The sequence below is a fragment of the Suricata suricatta genome, chromosome 15, assembly GCF_006229205.1.
Source record: "Suricata suricatta isolate VVHF042 chromosome 15, meerkat_22Aug2017_6uvM2_HiC, whole genome shotgun sequence".
NCBI classification, from domain to species: Eukaryota; Metazoa; Chordata; class Mammalia; order Carnivora; family Herpestidae; genus Suricata; species Suricata suricatta.
In genome coordinates this window covers 38794661-38817208 of record NC_043714.1, presented here as the reverse complement: position 1 = coordinate 38817208, position 22548 = coordinate 38794661, and the positions used below count along the sequence as shown (strand labels likewise).

Genomic DNA, 22548 nt, shown 5'->3' with positions numbered 1-22548 from the left:
AATTTGATTGAGAACAATCATATTTTCCAAAGAATGTCTCTCTTTGTGAAATATTACATATCAGTCCCCTTGAAACTTTTTGGAAAATTAAATGTTTCTCCTAGAAACATAACAGTACCATTCATAAAATAAAGAATTTAGTATTTTAATTTTGGTTCTCCTCTTGGTTAAATATATTACACAGTTTTTCAAAGACTAAAGCTAATTAACTCTTTATAAAACTGTTTGGATTTTCCTAGCTAAACAGGAACATATGCATCCATCATTACAGAGTTATACTTAACAAGCGATGTTTAAAAGATTTAAATGTGTAATCTAAAATGTCTTACATTTTCATTTCTCTTGAGAAGATCATCATCATTATAAAGAGGCAAGCTGGTCACCATCCATCCAGTGCATAACTTAATCGCACCCATTAACTGTGGACTCCCTGCAAACACAGCTGCAACTGGCGCTTGCCTCCTATAAAGAAACATAAAGATTTACACACTGAAAAGGTAAGTGCACTATTTAGATCCCTGATTTATATCAACTGTGAAACAGCAGGCAACTCAATTATGTATTGTATACTTGAGTTTCAATGTCAGTGTTTGTTTCATTAGTGAATTCATTCAAAAAAACTGAGCACCTACTATGTGCCAGGAACTATTCTGAGTGCTGAAAATACAGAAAAAATGTAGTTTTTATTTTTATTTTTTAATTACTTAATTTATTTTGAGAGAGAATGCCAGAAAGAGCTTGAGACTGAGTAGGGGTGAGGAAGAGAATGCCAGAAAGAGCTTGAGATTGAGTAGGGGTGAGGGAGAGAGAATCCCAAACAGACTACACACTGTCCGTGTAGATCTTGACACAGAGCTCAATCCTATTAACTGTGAGATCATGACCTGTGCTGATATCAAGAATCAGATGCTTAACTGACTGAGCCACCCAGGAACCCTAATACAGAAAAAAATGTAAAGGCAGGGTGGAGACAAGGTCCCCGCATTTCTTTTTTTTAATTTGAAAGAAAAAAATTTTTTTAATGTTTACTTATTTTTGAGAGACGGATAGAGTATGAGCTGGGGAGGGGCAGAGAGAGGGAGACACAAATTCCCAAGCAGGCTCCAAACTGAGCTGTCAGCACAAAGCCTGATGTGGGCTTGAACCCACGAGCTGTGAGATCATGACCTGAGCCATAGTCAGATGCTTAACCGACCAAGCCACCCAGGCACATCAAGGTTGCTGCTCTTGAGAGAGATGGGAGAGATATAGGCCAGGTGGTAATAATACTATTAAAAATAATGCAGGGTATATATAATGACAGGAATTTACTACTTTATATAGTGTAATCAATTCAATGGTAACAGTGTGAATTCTCAAATTTATCCTTTTGCAAATATTAACCAACACAACCCAATCCATCCATCTCCTGCTTCTTCCCTACCTTTATTATGTACCTGCCTGCAGGTAACACATGTAGGACTTCTCTACTTTGAATGATGATCCAAAGCCCCAGACAGAGGCCACTACAAGATGAGGAAACTTAGAAGCAGATCCCAAAGGGTTGCTCCAATTGTCTTCACTAACCAGTCCCTGTATTCAACATGCAGCTTCCACCTTACTTACATGCTAGAGTCAACGCCAAGCTCTGGAAATAAAAGATGGCACATAGCCACTGTCTTCAGGGAACACCCAGTAATGGGAAAACAGACATGACACAGGATAATTATACCACAGTAATAATATGTCTACTTGCCTGATGCACAATGTCCAATATTCAAGCCCTTATGCTGGTTTTGAAAATAATGTGATAGATCACACACCCAGATTTAACTTCATCTTTTGTTAATGACAATGCAAAGCTATATAGTCAGTGTTCTACAGTGGTAATCACAATTCACAAAAAATATTAATGGGCGATAGTTAAAGGTGATCTAAAGAAAACAATTTTTTTTAATTTTTTTTTAATGTTTTATTTATTTTTGATACAGAGAGAGAGCATGAGGGGGGGAGGGGCAGAGAGAGAAGGAGACACAGAACCGGAAGCAGGCTCCAGGCTCTGAGCTAGCTGTCAGCACAGAGCCTGATGCGGGGCTCGAACCCACGAACGTAAGATCTGACCTGAGCCGAAACTGGAGACTTAACCGACTGAGCCACCCAGGCGCCCCAAGAAAACAATTTTTTTTAACATTTTTATTTATTATTGAGAGACAGAGAAAGTCAGCATGAGCATGGGAGGGGCAGAAAGAGAGAGGGAACCAGAGAATCCCAAGCACGCTCCAAACTGTAAGCACACAGCCCAATAGTAGGGCTTAAACCCACGAACCATGAGATCATAACCTGAGCTGAAATCATGAGTCAGATGCTTAACTGACTAAGCCACCCAGGTGGTCTATTTTCAATGGAGAAGAGTTCAATTAGAAAATCAGAATTATAAGTCAATAAAACACTAACATCCCTAAAAGCATGGGGCAAAATTCTGAGTTTTATGAGAACAATTTGGAAAAGCAATAATTTATTATTTCCCTTGAATTGATTATATAGCATGCAACAATTGATTGACCAACAAAAATCTTAAGCAGTTCAATTCTTACTTTATCCAGGTCATAAGTTCCACTGTATCTGGGTCATAAAATTCTTGTAGTTCCATTAGTTCTGTCATTAATCTTGGAAAAAACTAAAATGCAAAATAAAATTCCCAAAAAGTATGTATAAGTATCCAGAAAGTTTAAAACTGCTCCAGAGTATTTACTAAGAGACTAACACAAGACAAACAATACGATAATATCATTCTCATGGAAAAAATGTCATGCAACTTTTTACTTTCCTTCAGTGAGCTGCTCATTCTTCTTAGTCCAAATAATCTAAATAATCTACTTTATGGTTAATTTACTGCCAAGATTCAATAAATAACTTTATTATTACCAAACAATTAATCATCAGTTTCATCTTTTATGCAGACACAATTAATTAATTTCACAGGCTTACTGGCAATCAGTTTCATGTATATTACAATAAACTAAAGGATTTATATTATTTTATAAATATTTAAATTTTGGAGTCGCCAAAATATTTTTAATTCCAGTGCAGTTAATATACAGTATTCTATTCATTTCAGGGGTACCATATAGTGATTAAACAATTCCCTATATTACTCAGTGCTCATATAATATATATATATTATAAATATAAACACACACATACTACATCTTCTTTAGCTATTCTATCAATGGACACTTGGGCTGCTTCCATAGTTTAGCTATTGTAAATAATGCTGCAATAAACATAGGGGTGCGTGTATCACTCTGCATTAGTGTTTTTGTATCCTTGGGTAAATATCTGGTAGCACGATTGCTGGATCATAAGGTAGTTCTATTTTTAATTTTTTGAGGAACCTCTATACTGTCTTCCACAGTGGCTGTATAGCTTGCATTCCCACCAGCAGTGCATGAGTTTCTATTTCTCCACATCCTTGCTAACATTTGATGGTTTTTTATTTTTGCTTTTTTAGGTTTTTTTAAGTTTATTTATATTGAGAGAGAGCAAGAGAAAGGCAGAAAGGGGAGAGAATCCTAAGCAGGCTCCCCGCTGTCAGTGTGGAGCCTGATGTGGGGCTCTAATTCACAAACTGTGAGATCACGGCCTAAGCAGAAGTCAAGAGTCATATGCTCAACCGACTGAGCTACCCAGGTACCCTGTATTTTTTATTTTAGCTCTTCTGACCAGTGTGAGGTGGTATCTCATTATGGTTTTGATTTGCATTTCCCTGATGATGAGCATCTTTTCATGTGTCTATTAGCCATCTGTATATCTTCTTTGGAGAATTATGTCTTCTGCCCATTTTTCAACTGGATTATTTGTTTTTTAGGTGTTGAGTTGTCACAGCTCTTTATAAACTTTGGATACTAACCCTTTATCAGACATGTCATTTGCAAACATCTTCTCCTCTTCAGTAGGTTGTCTTTTGATGTAGTCCCAAATAGCTTATTTTTACTTTTGTTTCCCTTGACTCAGGAAACATATCTGGAAAAATGTTGCTATGGCCAAAGTCAGAGTAATCAAAGCTTATGTTCTCTTCTAGGATTTTTATGGTTTCAGGTTTCACATTAGGTCCTTAGTCCATTTTGAGTTTATTTTTGTGTATGGTCTAAGAAAGTGGTCCAGATTCATTGTTTTGTATGTGGCTGTCTAGTCTTCCCAACACCATTTGTTGAAGATTGTCCTTTTCCCATCGCATATTCTTTTTTTTAAATTTTTTTTTAATGTTTTATTTATTTTTGATATAGAGAGAGACAGAGTATGAGAGGGGGAGGGTCAGAGAGAGAGGGAGACACAGAACCGGAAGCAGGCTCCAGGCTCTGAGCTAGTGGTCAGCACAGAGCCTGATGCGGGGCTCGAACCCACGAACGTGAGATCTGACCTGAGCCAAAGCCGGAGGCTTAACCGACTGAGCCACCCAGGCGCCCCTCCCATTGCATATTCTTGCCTCCGTTGTTGAAGATTAATTAATTATATAATTATAGATTTATTTCTGAGCTTTCTATTCTGTTCCATTGATCTATGTGTCTATTTTTGTGCCAGTACCATTCTATTTTGATTACTAAAGCTTTGTAATATAATTTGAACTCTGGGGTCATGATACTTTCAGATTTGTTTTCCAAGATTGCTTTGGCTATTTGGGGTCTTTTGTGGTTCCATACAAATTTTAGGATTGTCTGTTCTAAATCTATTGGTATTTTGATAGAGACTGCATTAAATGTGTAGATTGCTTTGGGTAGTATAGATATTTTAACTATATTTGTTCTTTTCTTTGTTTTATTTTTATATTGAGAAAGAGAGAATGCAAGCAGGGGAGGGACAGAATTCCACACAGGCTTCATGCTATCAGCAAGGAGTCCAATCCAGGGCTCAAACTTACAAACTGTGAGACCATGACCTGAGTCAAACTCAAGAGTCAGATGCTTAACCGACTGAGCCACCCAAGTGCCCCCAATATTTGTTCGTCTAATTCATGAGCATGTGACATCTTTCCATTTCTTTGTGTCATATTCAATGTTTTTCATCAGTATTTTACCATTTTCAAAGTACAGGTCTTTCATCTCTTTGGTTAGGTTTATTTCTAGATATCTTTTTTTTGGCACAACTGTAAACTGTAAATGGGATTGTTTTCTTAATTTATCTTTCTGCTGCTTATTAGCATATAGAAAATGCAATGGCTTTCTGTACATTGATTTTTATCCTGTGATCTTACTGAATTCATTTATCAGTTCTAGTAGGTTTTTGGTGGAGTCTTTAAAGTTTTCTCTTTTCATTTTTTTTTTTAAGTTTATTTATTTTGAGAGAGAGAGAGAGAGAATAAATGAGGGAGGAATAGAGGGAGAGAGAGAATCTCAGGTAGACTCTGTGCTGTGAGAACAGAGCCTGATGCAGGGCTTGAACTCACGAATGTGATCATGACCTGAGTTGAAATTAAGAGTTGGATGCTTAACCAATGAAGCCAACCCAGGTGCACCCATTTAAAAAATTTTTTCTAAAAATAAAGTTTATTTATTTAAGAGACAGAAGACAAGTCATGGAGGGGCAGAGAAAGGTGAGAGAGAATCCAAAGGAGGCTCTATGCTGTAGTGAGGAGTCGAATTAGGGCTCGATCCCACAAACCATGAGATCACAACATGAGCCAAAATCAAGAGTCGGACGCTTAACCCACTGAGCCATCCAGGTGCCCCAACAGAGTTTTCTATATATAACATCATATCTTTGGCAAATAAGGAAAAGTTTTACTTCTTCTTTACGAATGTGGATGCCTTTAATTCCTTTCTCTGGTCTGGCTGCTATGATTAGGACTTCTAATTTTCAGTATGTTAAATAAAAGTGGTGAGAGTGGACATCCTTCTCTTGTTCCTGAACTCAGAAGTATACATCTGTTTTTCAACACTGAGTATGATGTTAGTTGTGGGTTTTTCATGCCAAAATACTTTTTAATATTATCACCGATTTATTCAGTAATTTCCTTTGCCAATTATAAACTGAATTAGTACCAGAATTAGACTATAGAAAACTGGGGAGCACCTGGGTTTATGGGACTGAGCCCTGCAATGGGCTCTGCACTAAAGGCATGGAGCTTGCTTGGGCTTCTCTCTCTCTCTCCCTCTCGCTCTGCCTCTCCCCTATTCACATACACATACACGTGCTCTCTCTCTCTCAAAATAAACAAACATTTAAATATAAATAAATAAAAAAGGAGACTACAGAAAATTGCATCATCATCTAAATATGTTTTAACTCTTGTTATTATGTTTCTAATGATAAAAAATTAGCATACAAAGAACATCACACTTTGGTTAGAATAGTATCTCAATATATATATGCTACGCACATATAAATTTAGCACTACCTTGTAAAGTACATTTTCATATATAAAAATCTGTTTTTCTTACCTCTTTCCATAAGCTGAGACCTATTATAGTGGGCACAGCCATGCTCAGAATAAGGGCCTAAAATATTAAAACAAAAATGATGGTGGATAAATACATTTCCGAACGTACTCGAGGTTCTAGACATTGACTCCGTGATCGATCACAGATTCATGCAGTTACAAAAATTTCAATCAGAGAAATTGAAGTCAATGTGGAACCTAGGTTCACAGAATGAAATAGGTTGAGATTAATGAATTTAAGACATATTAAGCAGGAGGTTAAAGTGAGACATACACATTTACTATATAAATTTAAGGCAGAACATAAAAAAGGTAAAAGTTATAGTAATATTTCAAATAATAAATCAATGTTTGACAATTCTGCCAGGAATTTAAGTTATGAAGAGCTTCATAGCTTTGCTACCTAAAACACTAGCAACAAAAACACAATGAATTTAACACAGGAAAGATACTAATACATATCAATATACAAGTATGCTAAAATAAGAACATATAAATTCCTCTGGAAAAAGATGGCAAAACCCAACATGACTATTACTAAAGATAGTCTCTGCCACACCTGTTCTTCCTATTGTCCTATGTCTCTTGGTAACCCCACAATCCACAGTCACACAGACTAGAGACTTAGGACACATCTGTGATTTCTCCCTCCATACTAATGAAGCATCAAGTCCTACTACCCTTCTTTTCTAATTATCTTTGTCAATCCTGTGTAGCACAGTATTCAGTGAATGGGCCCTAGAGTCAGAAAAACCTGGGTGTAAATCATGGTTTTCACACTTATAAATGTGATCTCAAGCAAGTTATTTAACCAGATTAACCCTGAGTTTCTTTATCAATAAAATGTAGATAATAAAACTTAGCTGTTAGGGCCATTGTAAGGATTGAACAGCACATAAAATGTGTCAGTACCTGACACACGGTGAACACTCAATATATTGAAGCTTTTATCACTTCCATTCACCATGGCCGGTACCTTCTTGGCTGGAATTTGTCACGCTCAAGTCTATCCTTCATAAAATTGTCAATGTGTGCTGAGAGAAAATGGAAGTCTGACTCTCTCACTCAACGATTTCCTACTGCCTATAAGGCCAAGTGTTACAGCATGATATTCAAAGGCCTCCATGACCTGACATATCTAGAATTCACCAGTCTCATTTCTTGACCACTCTCATCTCACATTTTATGTGCCAAGAAAAGTAAACATACCATGTGTTTTCTTTGCCTCTGTTTCTATTTCCTTTGATTACAACGTGTTCTTTGCCTATCTATGCTTATTCCTTCTACATGAATGCCCACCCTTTTCATTCCCATCCATGCAATAGTATTATCTTTCAAATCTCAGATTGAAAAAGTCTTTGAATCCCTAGCAAAACCGAATTAAGTATCCCTACTCTGTATTCTAATAGTACCCTATCAATACTTCTTATTGTTTATTTTTATGAATGGGAGACTATAATCTACTTAATGAAATTAATTTGCACTGTAAGCTTATTGCACACAGCAGGTACAGTGAAAATGTATTCACACTGAAAACATATAATACTTCAGGGCACCTAAGTGGCTCAGTTGGTTAAGCAGTTAAGTGTCTCACTCCTGATTTTGGTTCAGGTCATGATCTCACAATTTGTGGGGTCAAGCCCCACACTGGGCTCTATGCTGACAGTGAGGAGTTTTCTTGGGATTCTCTTTCTCTCTCTCTCTCTGCCACTCTCTCGCTCTCTCGCAAAATAAAAAGACAAAAAAAAACCAATAAAAAAAGAAAACATATCATAGTTCCAAATCAAATCAAGAATGATATTATAAAAATTAGTTTTTATTTTATTTTTTAATGTTTTATTATTTATTTTTGAGAGACAGAGACAGAACGTGAGCAAGGGAAGGGCAGAGAGAGTGGGAGACCCAGAATTCAAAGCAGGCTGCAGGCTCTGGGCTGCAAGCACAGAGCCCAACATGGGGCTCAAACTCATGGACCACGAGATCATGACTTGAGCCGAAGTCAGACACCCAACTGCCAAAATTAGTTCTTTTTTAATACATTTTTTAAAAGTTTATTTATTTTGAGGGGTGCCTAGGTGGCTCAGTCGGTTAAGCGTCCGGCTTTGGCTCAGGTCATGATCTCACGGTTCGTGGGTTCGAGCCCCGCATCGGGCCCTGTGCTGACAGCTAGCTTAGAGCCTGGAGCCTGCTTCGGATTCTGTTTCTCCCTCTCTCTCTGCCCCTCCCCTGTTCACGATGCCTCTCTCTCTCTCAAAAATAAATTTGTCTTTTTTTTAATTAAAAGTTTATTTATTTTGAGAGACAGCACACATACAAGCAGGAGAGGAGCAGAGAGAGAGGGAGAGAGAGGCACAGAATACCAAGCAGGCTCCGCACTGGCAGCACAGAGCCCAGTGAGGCTTTAGCTCACAAACTGTGAGATCATGACCTGAACCAAAACCAAGTCACACACTCAACCAACTGAATCACCCAGATGCCCCTAAAAATTCTTTTTTTTAATTAAAAAAAATTTTTTTTTAATTTATTTCTGAGAGACAGAGAGAGACAGTGTGAGCAGGGAGGTTCAAAGAGAGAGGGAGATACAGAACCTGAAGCAGGCTCCAAGCTCTGAGCTAGCTGTCAGCACAGAGCCTGATGTGGGGCTCGAACCCACGAACCGTGAGAACATGACCTAAGCCGAAGCTGGACTGAGCCACCCAGGCGCCCCTAGAAATTAATTCTTTATCGCCTCTAACATTATTGATTCACTTGCATTTTTGCCTTTTATTTTACCTGTCTGCATTTAAATCAGAAATCCTAAAAACAATTTTTCCCCACAGTATCTCTTTTTCACCTGTTAGTCATAATATACTTTACTCACACTACTTCATTTTCTTTTAATTTTTTTTAAATGTTTATTTATTTTGAGAGGGAGACAGAGCGTGAGCAGGAGAGGGGCAGAGAGAGAGGGAGACACAGAATCCGAAGCAGGCTCCAGGCTCTGAGCTGTCAGCACAGAGCCTGACGCAGGGCTTGAACCCACTAGCAAGATCATGACCAGAGCCAAAGTCAGACACTCAACCAGCTGAGTCACCCAGGCGCCCCTTCTTTTTTTTTTAACATTTATTTATTTTTGAGAGATAGAGAGCACAAGCAGGGGAGGGACAGAGAGAAAGGGAGACACAGAATCCGAAGCAGGCTCCAGGCTCAAGGCAGTCAGCACAGAGCCTGACACAGGGTTTGAACCACAGACTGTGAGACCATGACCTGGGCCGGAGTCAGAAGCTTAACCAATAGAGCTACCCAGGCGCCCCTACTCACACTATTTCAATTGTATTCAATGTAGTTTCCATTTATATAATTGAAAGAAAAACAAGTACTTAACACAAAATAACAATGACTCACCAATAATACTGGGTGTACCGTTCGTAATCGAAGCCACTTAAAAAGTGTCATCCAAAGTTCAGGAGAACAGACACCAAATGCTGCTAACATGCATACATAGGGAGTCCAGAGGTATTTCAAGCTAGAAAAGACAATGAGAGTCATATATCAGATATCCTATGAACATCATTGCTATCTAATTTCTCTCTCTTTTTAAAAAGATTTAAGTAATCTCTACACCCAATGTGGGGTTCAAACTCATAACCCCAAGATCGAGTCGCATGCTTCACTGACTGAGCCAGCCAAGCACCCCAATCTCTCTTTTCTGAGTTCTTTCCTACTACCCATGAAAATAACACAATGTCAAGGGAAAATGAAAAGCTTAGCGTCTAGCTTTTAGCAACAGACTGTTATTCATTTTTTAAATAATCAAGAAGACATGTAGGTTACTAAAATGAGGATGAAATAAGAGCATTAATATAGATGAGAGTGCAGTAAAATTGTACTCTTGGAGAGAATATAAACTGCTATACTTTTCCAAAAGGCAATTGACAGAACTTATAACAATTTTTAGTTTTTACTTTTGTTTTGTTTCATGTTTATTTTTGAGAGAGAGAGAGAGAGAGAGAGAGAAAGAGAGAGAGAGAGAGAGAATATGCCAGCAGGGCAGGGTCAGAAAAAGAGAGAATCCCAAGCAGCTTCTGCACTGCCAGTGCAGAGCCCGCCATACGGCTTGAACCCATGAACTGCAAGATCATGACCTGAGCTGAAATCAAGAGTTAGTCACTTAACTGACTGAGCCACCCAGGCACCCCAAACCTATAAAAATTTTAAATACTCAAGACAACCCCATTTCTAGTAAGTAGCCAACAGATATATTAGTGTATGTGTACAAAGATACAAAGGTTTTAACTGCAGTGCGTTGTTTTAATAGAAAAAAATAGAAACCTGTCCTTCAGTAGGTATTAAATAATTATGAAAAAAATAAAAGCAAAATGTAAAATTGAAGGTACTATATACTGTTATCCTAGCTTTTTCGTGATTTAAAAAAAAACGTAGGGGCGCCAGGTTGGCTCAGTTGGTAGGGCATTCAGCAGCTCTTAATCTCAGGGTTGTAAATTTGAGCCCCACATTGTGTATAGAGATTACTTAAAAATAAAATGTTGGGGCACCTGGGTGGCTCAGTCGGTTAAAACGTCCGACTTTGGCTCAGGTCATGATCTCGCAGTTCATGGGTCAAGCCCAACATCAGGCTCTGTGCTGACGGCTCAGAGCCTGGAGCCTGTCTCCGGATTCTGTATCTCCATCTCTCTCTGACCCTCCCCTGCTCATGCTGTCTCTCTCTGTCTCTCAAAAATAAATAAAAAACATAAAAGAAAAACCTTAACAAAAAGGAATACTAGGGGCTCCTGGATGGCTCAGTCGGTTGGGGGTCTGACTTCGGCTCAGGTCATGATCTTGTGGTCCATGAGTTCGAGCCCCACGTTGGGCTCTGTGCTAACAGCTCAGATTCCGTGTCTCCTTCTCTCTCTGCCCTCCCCTGCTCATGCTCCATCTCTCTGTCTCTCAAAAATAAACACAAAAAATTTTTTTAAAAAATGAATACGACTTGGACTTTGAGAGGAGTAGATGTATATAGAATACATGTTTCTAAGACAAAAGAACTGTATTAGTTTCCTCTAGTCGACCAATATTTCCTCCTAATTACCCCCATTCCTGCTATTCTTCACATCACCCAGAATCAAAACTAGAGTCTGGTTTATAACTCCAGGAGACATCATTCACATTGAATTACATGCATACAACACTCCCTGGAACACCAATTCCCTGCTCTAGAGATTACACCATTATGTCCAATCCAATGATTTCTCTGTATCCATCTCTTCCTTACCATTTTATTGCAACAGGCTGCTAATTAACATCTCTACCTTTTTTGTTTTTTAGTAATCTCTATATCCAATGTGGGGGTTGAACTTAGGATCCCATGAAAATAGATGAATGCTCTTCTCACTGAGTCAGCCAGGTGCCCTAACATCTCTACCTTTAGACTCTCCTCCAATCAAATGCAAGATGAACCTTCTTCAAACGTAATTACAAGACACTTTTTGTTAAAAAGTCTTTAGTGGTTCCCCAGGATCTACGAAATAAATGAAAACTCATCTAAATCGTTTCAGGGTCCTCAAAAATATGGTTTTGATTCAACTTTTCAGTTTTTCTCTGACTTCCCTAAATATGATTAGTGTTCTAGTCAGTTTGCAGAATAATCTCAAGTATTTCCGTTCCATAATGCATATAAGTTTCTCCCTCCTGATACAAGCCCATCCCTGTGCCGTGCCGCCACAGACTCCTCTGGCTTCTGAGTTGCAAGTCTCCCCAAAGTCCCTCTACTGCAATCCCTACTGCTACTTACTCCGTTTCCAATTCCCAAATATTTTCAGATATCTTCCCTTCATCTCCATTGCTACTCATTTCTGTATTCTGACACCTTAACAGGCTTATCTTCCTTTAATCTCATTTTCCTCAATTACTGCTGCCAGAAAGATCTCACTAAAAGTAAATCTGATATAACATTTTTGTTTAATTTTGAGAGAGAGAGAAGGAGAAAGAGGGAGGAAGGGGGTGAAGGGAAGGGGGGAAAGACGGGAGAGAGAAAAAGAATCCCAAGCAGGCTCTGCACTGTCATTGCAGAGTGTAATGCGGGGCTTGAACCCACGAACTATGAGATCATGACCTGAGCTAAAACCAGGAGTCGGATGCTTAACCAACTGAGCCACCCAAGCACCCTTGATTTCTATTCTGTCCAGACTATTACGCATACACACAGGCATATAAGAAAATGAACAGCCTGGCTAACCTCTACTTTTCTCTGAAGGCTGTCACCCCATTTAGGAAATCCTTCTTAAATTGACTTCCTCTGCCCATCCTCTACAACTGAGTTAGTACCTCTCCTCTGAGTGACTAAAGCACCCTTTGTATACCTTTCTCATAAGGACTTACTTTGCTCTAACTCTTGGTTTACTTACTCTTTGGAACAAAAGAGTAGATTTTATATTTCTTTAATCCCTATTGCCTACTTAGTAGAGTGGCTGGCACATTCTGGGTGACTATGCATATTATTTACATGAACAGGGGGGGTCACAGTATTATAGGCCTAGTGAGCAAATTCAAGAAGTAAAGATGAATGAGAGAATAATGCAGATTACATGTTCAAAAAAAGCATCTTGAATGTAAAATGGTAGATCCAAGGAAGAATGGTGAGGATAACAAAAAGTTCTTCTGAAGAGAAGTACAAAGAGAGTACAAAGGGGGAAAAAAGGTAAACCATGCATCAAAATTTTAGTACTACAAGGCAATGAAATGAAAATCAAAACATGAATTATTTAGAATATCCATGGTTTCATACATTTCTTCATCCTGCTTATTAGGCATTAAGGAATGCTAACTATTAGAGTGAACCACCATTCTTGCTTCATGTTTCAATAAAAGATTCCCACTAGTCAGGGGTTTGGCAGTCTGATAAAATCTACGGATGCTTTATAAGAAAACGGTTTTATTTATTTATATTTTTAAGTTTATTTATTTCTTTTAAGAGTGAGCATGTAGTGTGTGAGTGGGGAAGAGGCAGAGAGGGAAAGAGAGAATTCCAAGCAGGTTCCAGGCCATCAGTGCGGAGCCCAAAATGGGTCTTGAACCCATGAACTGTGAGATTGTGACCTGAGCCAAAATCAAAAGTCAGACACTTGGGGTGCCTGGGTGGCTCAGTCAGTTGATCGTCCGGCTTCGGCTCAGGTCATGATCTCACGGTTTGTGGGTTCGAGCCCACATTGGGCTCTGTGCTAACTGCTAACTCAGAGCCTGGAGCCTGCTTCAGATTCTGTATCTCCCTCTCTCTCTGACCCTCCCCTGCTCATGCTGTCTCTCTCTGTCTCTCAAAATAAAAAAAAAAAATAAAATAAAATAAAAAAAAAGTCAGACGCTTAACCAACTAAGTCATCCAGATGCCCCGAGATGCATGTTTTTAAATGCATAAAATACTTAGGCTTAACAAAGGAGACCAATTATACTGAAATATTGGTATTGAATAATAAAAAAAGATTTATAATATAGCATATTTGTACTTCTTTATTAATATGCTAAATGTAGGCCCAATAATAACTAACTTTGAGGTTGTGATGTATATAAACAGTATTTCAAAATTTAAAAGTTAATATATTTGAAAATAGCTAAGCCTTGTTTTGGGGGAGCACCATGGGACTGTGATTCAGTATCTATATTCATAATTAAAGCAAATTTAACTTGAGAAATCTTATACTAGGATCAATACTCTTCACCTCTCCCTAATTCCCCTTCTCCCTCAATCTCAGAATCTTAAAAGCTCGTCTTCATGGCAGCAAATTATGTGATTTGTGTACAAGAGGAAGAATTGAGCATATCCAGCTCAAACATTTCTAGGCGTCCATATTTTGCATCTTCCTTTTGAAAGGCAGGTGTAGACAAAGGCATAAACTTACCAAGCCTCCACCCATTCTGGAGGGAAAGCCTGGATTGAGAACTAAGGTCAATTTAGGGTGGCAAATAATAGAAGCCCTTTGTTCGCACATGAAGAAGTTTTCTCCAATGCAACCTTTGTAGAATCAGAGTCATTCAGATGATTGAAATGTTATTTCTCATTTATATTTAGTCTTTGTACAGTTCCTGGCTCATAGCTCCCAAAATTCTTAGAATTTCCTAAGCGATGAAAGTGGAAAGGTGTCTTTTTTTTCTGTGTGTTAATGGTAACTTTTGGAAGGCACCCAGGAATGGGGCTGGTTGCCAGTAGAGCCAACCGTGTGATTAGGGAGTTGGAACTCTCAGTCCCACTCCAAACCTCTGGGGAGGGAGGTTGAGTTCAATCACCAGTGGCCAATCATTGAATCAATCATGTCTATGTAATGAGGCCTCCATAAAAACCCAAAAGGACAGAGTTTGGAGAGCTTATGGGTTGGCGACCACGTGTGGACTTGGAGAGAGTGGTACACCCACAGAGATAACAGGAGCTCCGTACCCCTTCCTACAAACCTTGCCCTCTGCCTATCTTCCAAATGGCTGTTCCTGAGATATATCCTTTTATAATAAACTGGTGATCTAATAAGTAAAATGTTTCTCTGAGTTCTGTGAGCTGTTCTAGCAAATTAACTGAACCTGAGGAGGGGGATCCAGGAATTTCTGATATTTAGCCAGTTGGTCAGAAGCACAGGTAATAACCTGGATTTGCAAGTGGCACTTGAGATGTAGGACTGAATCCTTAACTGTGGAATCTCATGCAATCCCCAGGTGGACAGTGCCAGAATTAAGTCAAAGTGAAGAACATTCAGCTGGTACCTGGACAATTGCTTGTTGTTGGTGTGGGGAAAGCCACCCCTCAAACTGAAATTGGGTATTCAAAATCATTTAATACTCTTTTATGTTTTATTTTTCATCTGAGTCCAAACTTTAAAGAAAAGGGTATCATTTATTGAACTCTTAACCTCACAGCATGATTTACCTCTGTTTCATTTAACAAAGTTGTAATTTTATTTTTGTGTCATTAATATCTGTCACGTCCATTAGGCCATAAGTCACATAAGGATAGAGACTGTGTGGTCTACTTTTGTTCACCAATGTACTTTCAGCACCTAGTACAAGGCCTGGTCCTTGGAAGACATTCAGTAGTTTTCGAGCAAGTGAATGCATAAGTAAATGTCAGTTCACTGTACTATAAACACCTCTATAAACTCCAGATACATTAAGAAAGTTTGTAGATTTGAGATTTAATATTTTCATAAATATATTCTTTTTTTTAAAGTGTTTTTGTTTTGTTTTGTTTTAGAGAGTACAAATGGGATAGGACAGAGACAGAGAGAATCCCAAGCAGTCAGGGCAGAGCCCAATGCCAGGCTCAAACTCAGGAACTGTGAGAGCATGACCTGAGCCAAAATACAGAGTTGGACACATAACCAACTGAGCTACCGAGGGGCCCCTCATAAATATATTATTGAAAGTACACACTTAAAAATTACCTTAAGAAAGGACAACTGCTTGTAAAAACAAATAGCTCCAATAAAGTACACTTACCCTTCTATAATCATTGCAAGAGAGCCTAATAAAATAGTGTGAATCACATGATAAATTATTTCTGGCCTTCCTCCAATTCGTCCATCTTCAAGAGTAATAGTTTCTTTCAGGGACTTGCCACTATATAAAGGAAATATGCTTTTTACTATTTTGAAAAAACATATTTGAATAATCAAAGATCTTAAATTTCTTCATAAAAAGAAATATAGGTGGTTCTTGAAATCTGAAAGTATATTCTGACAGTCAAATGCCTAAGTTAAACATCTCCAGGTCTTTGAAAGGGCTTTTAGAACCTGAAGACAACGTACTCAGTGAAGACTAAATATGAAAGGTCAGGAAATATGACAAAAAAGATTTTTAGGTACCTTTTCCAAGATTAATTATCACTCAACTAGTGACTACTAAATCAACATAGTTAAACCATAATTTGAATAATTAAATTCTCAAAATTGAAATACTACACACAACATACTTTCTAACATGACAAAAACATTTTTTTTTTTTTAAACCTAATTCTATTCAGGATTCTTTCTTTCTCTCTCTCTTTTTTTTTAATGTTTTATTTATTTTTGATACAGAGAGATAGAGCATGAGACGGGAAGCGGCAGAGAGAGAAGGAGACACAGAACCGGAAGCAGGCTCCAGGCTCTGAGCTAGCTGTCTGCACAGAGCCTGACGCGGGGCTCGAACCCACGAACATGAGATCCGACCTGAGCCGAAGTCGGTGACTTAACCGACGGAGCCACCCAGGCGCCCCAACAAAAACATTTTAAAATAGTCTTGATAATTTAAAATCACATTACTAGCTTCATTTAGGTTAAACAGAAAAAATTATTCTTACATTCAGTAAAAATAAGCCTAAATTAGTGAAGGAGTCTAACAGTTTAAATGAATATAATTCCTACACTAAATTTCTACATCATGTATTTAGAGGTATAAACAAATTTGAGTATTATCTGGTTATGTTACAACAATATTTTACATATTCAGAACAAGAGAATGGAACTAGAAACTCTAAAACAAATACACAAATATTGGAAGGACATTAAAAATAGATAGTTCATGTATTTCCATAATATATTAGATGGCAATGTGATGATTCTCATAGGTACTTACTTAATTCTCCTAAAAATAACTTGCATCATAGAAAGAAAGCAAATAATTAACACTAAAACATAGAAAGGTAATAAAGAAGACTGTGTCAATCGCAAAAAAAAATCTTGAGATGGCGCCTGCAGGGATTCTTGACATAGGAGCCAATTCATGGTAAAATTCCTTGAGAAAACAAAAAGAATGATATTAAAATCACAGATGTTATAAACTACTGAACATAAAATTATTTTTTCTCAATAAAAAGTAACATAAAACACAAAACACATTTCCTAAATTCACTTGTAACAGCAAAGTCCTACCCTTTATAAATGAAGATAACAGCATTAGTAACTCTTCTCAACAAATTGCCGTAATAAATGTAAGACTACTGCTTTTTATTATCCATTAATGTGACCACCTCTAGAATTCAATATGGTTTCAAGGGATTTTCACTTTCTATTTTTATCTGGAAAACAACAAAAAATCCAGCTGTCCAACCCTCATATCTGCAGTGTTCAAACCTAGCTACTAGATACAATGTGGCTATTACACCTGAAATGCGGCCAGTGCAAATGGAGACCTACTTCAAGTACAAAATACATAAAAATGAAAATGGTCAAAAGAACACAAAATAGCTCATTAATAATTTTTATATTCTTTACACATTAAAATATTTTGATAAATCAGATTAAATAACATTATTAAAATAAAATTTCCATTTCTTTCAACTTTACTGTTTATTTCATTTAAAATTTTTAAGGTTTATGTATTTTTGAGAGAGAGAGAGAGAGAGAGAGAGAGAGAGAGACATAGCATGAGCAGTGGAGAGAAAGAGAGGGAGACACAGAATTCAAAGCAGGCTCTAGGCTCCAAGCTTTCAGCACAGAGCCCGGTGTGAGACTTGAACTCACAAACTGTGAGGTCATGATCTGAGCCAAAGTTGGACGCTTAACCAACGTAGCCTATTTTTTAGTTTATTTATTTTTGAGAGAGAGCATGTACATGAGTGAGTAGGGGAGGGGCAGAGAGACAGGGAGCCCGAGAATTCCAAGCAGACTCCATGCTGTCAGTTCAGAGAGGGACATGGGGCCCAAACTCCCCAACCATGAGATCAAGACCTGAGCTGAAATCAAGAGCTGGATGCTTAACCCACGAGCCACCCAGGTGCCCCAAAGGACCCATTTTAAAAAGAGTAATCTAATTATTAAGACAGAAGTCATAAAATTTGAAACAAACATTTTTTGACCCTAAGCTAAATATGATTAACAAGACTCCTTGTTATTTATATATAGTTTTATCTGTATCCTCACACCTAATCCATCTCCAACCACCATTTTATCCTCAATCCCTAACCCTAGGAAAAAAGGTAAGAGATGGAGTGATCTTCAGGAAACCTCACTGGTGGCCTGAGAATGCCTGCTTCACAAACCGTTGGGTTTATGTATTTATTTTCCCCCACTGGGTTTAGAATTAAAGGTTAACGTTTCACAATGTGTCGAGTAGCAATACAACTGTATCAAAGAGGCTGCTATCCAAATGTCCTGTACATATGATCATATGATGAATTCATGTCTTTTTTATCTATTAAAGTTACTAATTCTGTAAGAGCCAATTCAAATCTCAATTTCATGAATATTCTTCCCATATCCCCGTCTCAATCTTTCCTTCCCCATATTCTCATGGCACTGTACTTATCCTTCTATTATAGAGCTTAATATAGTTTGCTAGTTGAAATTATAGTAATTTTTTTAATCCCTCAGAATACCTTGCCTAGTATCCTGCATATCCAATAAGTATTTATTAACATTTCCTTAGTGGTTCTTGAAAGTCTGTCTCAACAGAAATGTTTCCTGACATTCAGGTGAACTACAAATCCTAACACCCAGTTGGCACATTTGAGTGTAAGGCATTTACTATTTATACCACCCATGTCATTAACTATATAAAAACTATCTAATGAGATGTCAATATTCTTAGTGACAGAGACCCTATTTTATTCTTTTTTTTTGTTCTCAAAAAAAATTTTTTTTATGTCTTTTATTTATTTTTGAGAGACAGAGAGAGACAGCATGAGCAGGGGAGGGTCAGAGAGGGAGACACAGAATCTGAAGCAGGCTCCAGGCTCTGAGCTGTCAGCATAGTGCCTGACGCGGGGCTCGAACCCATGAACTGTGAGATCATGACCTGAGCCGAAGCCAGCCGCTTAACCGACTGAGCCACCCAGGCGCCCCACCTATTTTATTCTTAAAACACCTAGTATATTACCCTGTGAAGCAAATCTAATAATACCTGACAAGCTGAACAAAGGGGCACTACATAACATCAACTAAGAAACACTAGACAGGGGTACCTGGGGGGCTCAGTCAGTTGAGCGTCTGACTTCAGCTCAGGTCATGATCTCTCGGTTCATGGGTTTGAGCCTGCATCAGGCTCTGTGTTGACAGCTTGCTCAGAGTCTGGAGCTTGCTTTGGATTCTGTGTCTCCTTCTCTCTCTGCCCCTACCCTGTTCGTGTTGTCTCTGTCTCTCAATAATAAATAAATGTAAAAAAATGTATATATATAACAACAACAAAAAGAAACACTAGGCAAAAGCAGCCCTTAATCCTTTGTGAATTCTAGAGTTTTCTAAGGTCAAAGAAAAAGTCAGGGGAAGACTAGTCAATTATGGAGGTCTAAAACCAATTTTTCCTAATTGCCTGCTAAGTGTCTGGCCTATAAAAAGACATGATCTCTCCCCTTACAGAGTATATGGCCTCTTACAGGATCATTTTACCTCTGTAGATGTCCATACCGGACTTAAACTTCAGATTTCTCAAGTGTTTAAACAGTGTCAATCAAACGCTTTATTAACTGTGATATACCACATGAAATTCCATGAACAGCATCTAAAATCCAATGTAATCACAAAAATTATAAGGTTTAAGGTATATTAGGAGAACCAGAAAAATGTTTAAATAATTTTTTCTGTTATGTGAATGGACTCGACCAGTACATAGTCATTTATTTCACTTTAGATTTAAAAAATGCATTTAACAGGAGTCCCTGGGTTACTCAGATAAGCGTCCGACTTCGGCTCAGGTCACAATCTCACAGCTAGTGGGTTCAAGCCCCATATAGGGCTGTGTGCTGACAGCTCAGAGCCTGAAACCTACTTCAGATTCCTTGTCTCCATCTCTCTCTGCCCCTCCCCTGCTCATGTTCTGTCTCTGTCTCAAAAATAAATATTTTTTAAAATTAGAAAAAATGCATTTAACAAACAAAAGTACATCATTCTTTAATTTAAAAAGTCAGCTTCTGATCTAATCCACTATTATGATCTCAGAATGAGATTCTTTGCTATGAAATAAATATCTTACTGCTCACCATTTTTAATGCAAGCATAGTGGTTAAAATTATATTGGTTCTTGGGGTGCCTGGGTGGTTCAGTTGGTTAAGTGTCCAGTTTTGGCCTAGGTCATGATCTCGCCATTCCTGAGTTCAAGCCCTGCGTCGGGCTCTGTGCTGACAGTTCAGAGCCTGGATGGAGCCTGTTTCAGATTCTGTGTCTCCCTCTCTCTGCCCTTTCCCTGCTCACGCTCTGTCTCTCTCAAAAATTAATAAACATTAAAAAAATTTTTTATTTAAATTACATTGGTTCTTTATTTTAAATCTTTAATTTATTCTGAATTTAGATTGTATCATTGTTCCACATCAAGAGAAAAAAATACTCTCAAAACACTGCCATGTATAAGTACATCTAATTTATAAAACACCCAAATGAGATTTTTTTAAATGATATAATTTTCCAAATTATTTATTTTCTAAGTGGTATGTAATTAGGGATCTACTACTCCTTGGATTATTTTTGCTCTATATTTTCTAAGTAGTATAGAGTTAGGTAAATTTTTTTTAATTTAAAAATTTTTTTAAATGTTTCTTTATTTTTGAGATAGAGAGACAAAGAGTGAGCAGGGGAGGGGTAGAGAGAAGGAGACACAGAATGTGAAACAGGCTCCGGTCTCTGAGCTGTCAGCACAGAGCCAGGTGTGGGGCTTGAACTCACAAGCAGTGAGACCATGACCTGAGCCAAAGTCAGATGCTTAACCAAATGAGGCACCCAGGTGCCCCTAGATAAAGTTTTATATAATGTAAAACTTATTGGGGTGTCTGAGTGGCTCAGTCAGTTAAGCATCCAACTCCTAGTTTTGGCTTAGGTCATGGACTCACAAATTGTGGGTTTGAGCCCTGCGTAGCTTTCTGGGCTGATGGCACCAAGCCTGCTTGGGATGATCTCTCTCTTCCTCTCTACCCCTCCCTAACTCATGCATGCACTCTCTCTCTCTCAAAATAAATAAATAAACTTAAGACTTAAGACAAATAATAATAAAACTTACTTAGTCATATTTAGTCCAAATTTTACTTCAAGGAATTTCAGCATGTGCCCATTTTCTTTGTGTGGGACAAACATCTGGAAGTGAAAAACACTAATTAAAACAAAAAACTATTTTAGCTATATTCACAGCATTACGTTTCTGTCTTGAAATAGGAAACACAGTAAGACTATAAAACAAAAAATTTGAATTAAAAAAAGAAATAATACATAGCTTATCTATGAAGCAAGGAGACTTACTTAACCTACTCTTTTGAACAGTTTTACTCATCTCAATTTATGCCATATATTAATTAATTGGGTAATGACTATATTTTAAATGAAACGGAAAATAAAGTGTATCTTTTAAGCATATCAGAACCCTATTTTCTCATATAAGTATGATCATTATTCAACTTGAAATTTTACTGTACAAACTCTATCATCGTGCTGTGTCATATGCTTGTTAAAATTTAGCTCAGCACTTTCATCATTCAGCTTGCTCTTCTACATGAATCTCAGAACTAGAGTTATTTACCTTCATTATAATATTCAGTGTCACTGTCAGAGTACACACCAAGTAAAAATTAATCACTTTCATTATTTTAGCTATAAAAGTTCCTTTCTTCACATTCAGCTGTAAAGGAAAAAATCATGAACAAAGAAGTGAGGCAGGAAGAATTAACAATTAAAAAATTTATCACAAATATGATAAAAAGGCAATTTTTATTACCTGAAGGCACTTAGCAAACATTAAGGCTACTACTAAACTTAATAAAGGAGACACCAATAAAGCTGAATTCTCAAACTGCAGTAAATATCCCAGAAAGAGAGAAAATATATAGATTTTATAAACTTCATGAACCTGTTGGAACAAAAGAAGATGAATGAGAATAAAATGAATCTGACTGTACATCTTTTAATTAGTTTTGTTTAGAATAGATTTAACTCCAATTATAAAATAAATGCTCTACTATAATTTAGGATATATTATATAAATGTTTAATCTGTACTTTCAATGTTATGGTATGTAATGAATTTTTTATTTTCTTAGAAATAACTCCTATAAGCAAAGTAAAAAGCTAAAACCAAGGACATCTAAATCAGACTGAAAAAATTTAAGTCCTAGGCTCTGATTTAATTTTACTTGGCTTGCCCTGTTATTAAAATCTATATATACATCATCAAAATGCATAAATCAACAATTATAATCTCTAGCAACAGTTCCCAAAACCT

The 22548-nt window shown here is 37.4% G+C and overlaps 1 protein-coding gene across 6 annotated transcripts in view; it reads right to left on the bottom strand.

Annotated features, from left to right (window-relative positions):
• Positions 1-22548, bottom strand: part of DPY19L4 (dpy-19 like 4) — a 67074-nt gene that overhangs the window by 11281 nt on the left and 33245 nt on the right. For 4 of the 6 annotated variants that reach the window (XM_029923533.1, XM_029923534.1, XM_029923535.1 and 1 more), the window contains 9 exons: positions 22046-22177; positions 21851-21949; positions 21338-21411; positions 16988-17146; positions 15872-15991; positions 9800-9920; positions 6417-6473; positions 2574-2656; positions 330-462 (listed from right to left, as the gene is read on the bottom strand). In XM_029923533.1, the coding sequence (XP_029779393.1) occupies positions 330-462; positions 2574-2656; positions 6417-6473; positions 9800-9920; positions 15872-15991; positions 16988-17146; positions 21338-21411; positions 21851-21949; positions 22046-22177 (978 nt within the window). The remainder of the gene's footprint in view (positions 1-329; positions 463-2573; positions 2657-6416; positions 6474-9799; positions 9921-15871; positions 15992-16987; positions 17147-21337; positions 21412-21850; positions 21950-22045; positions 22178-22548) is intronic. The other 2 variants (XM_029923537.1, XM_029923538.1) reach the window with 2 other exon arrangements.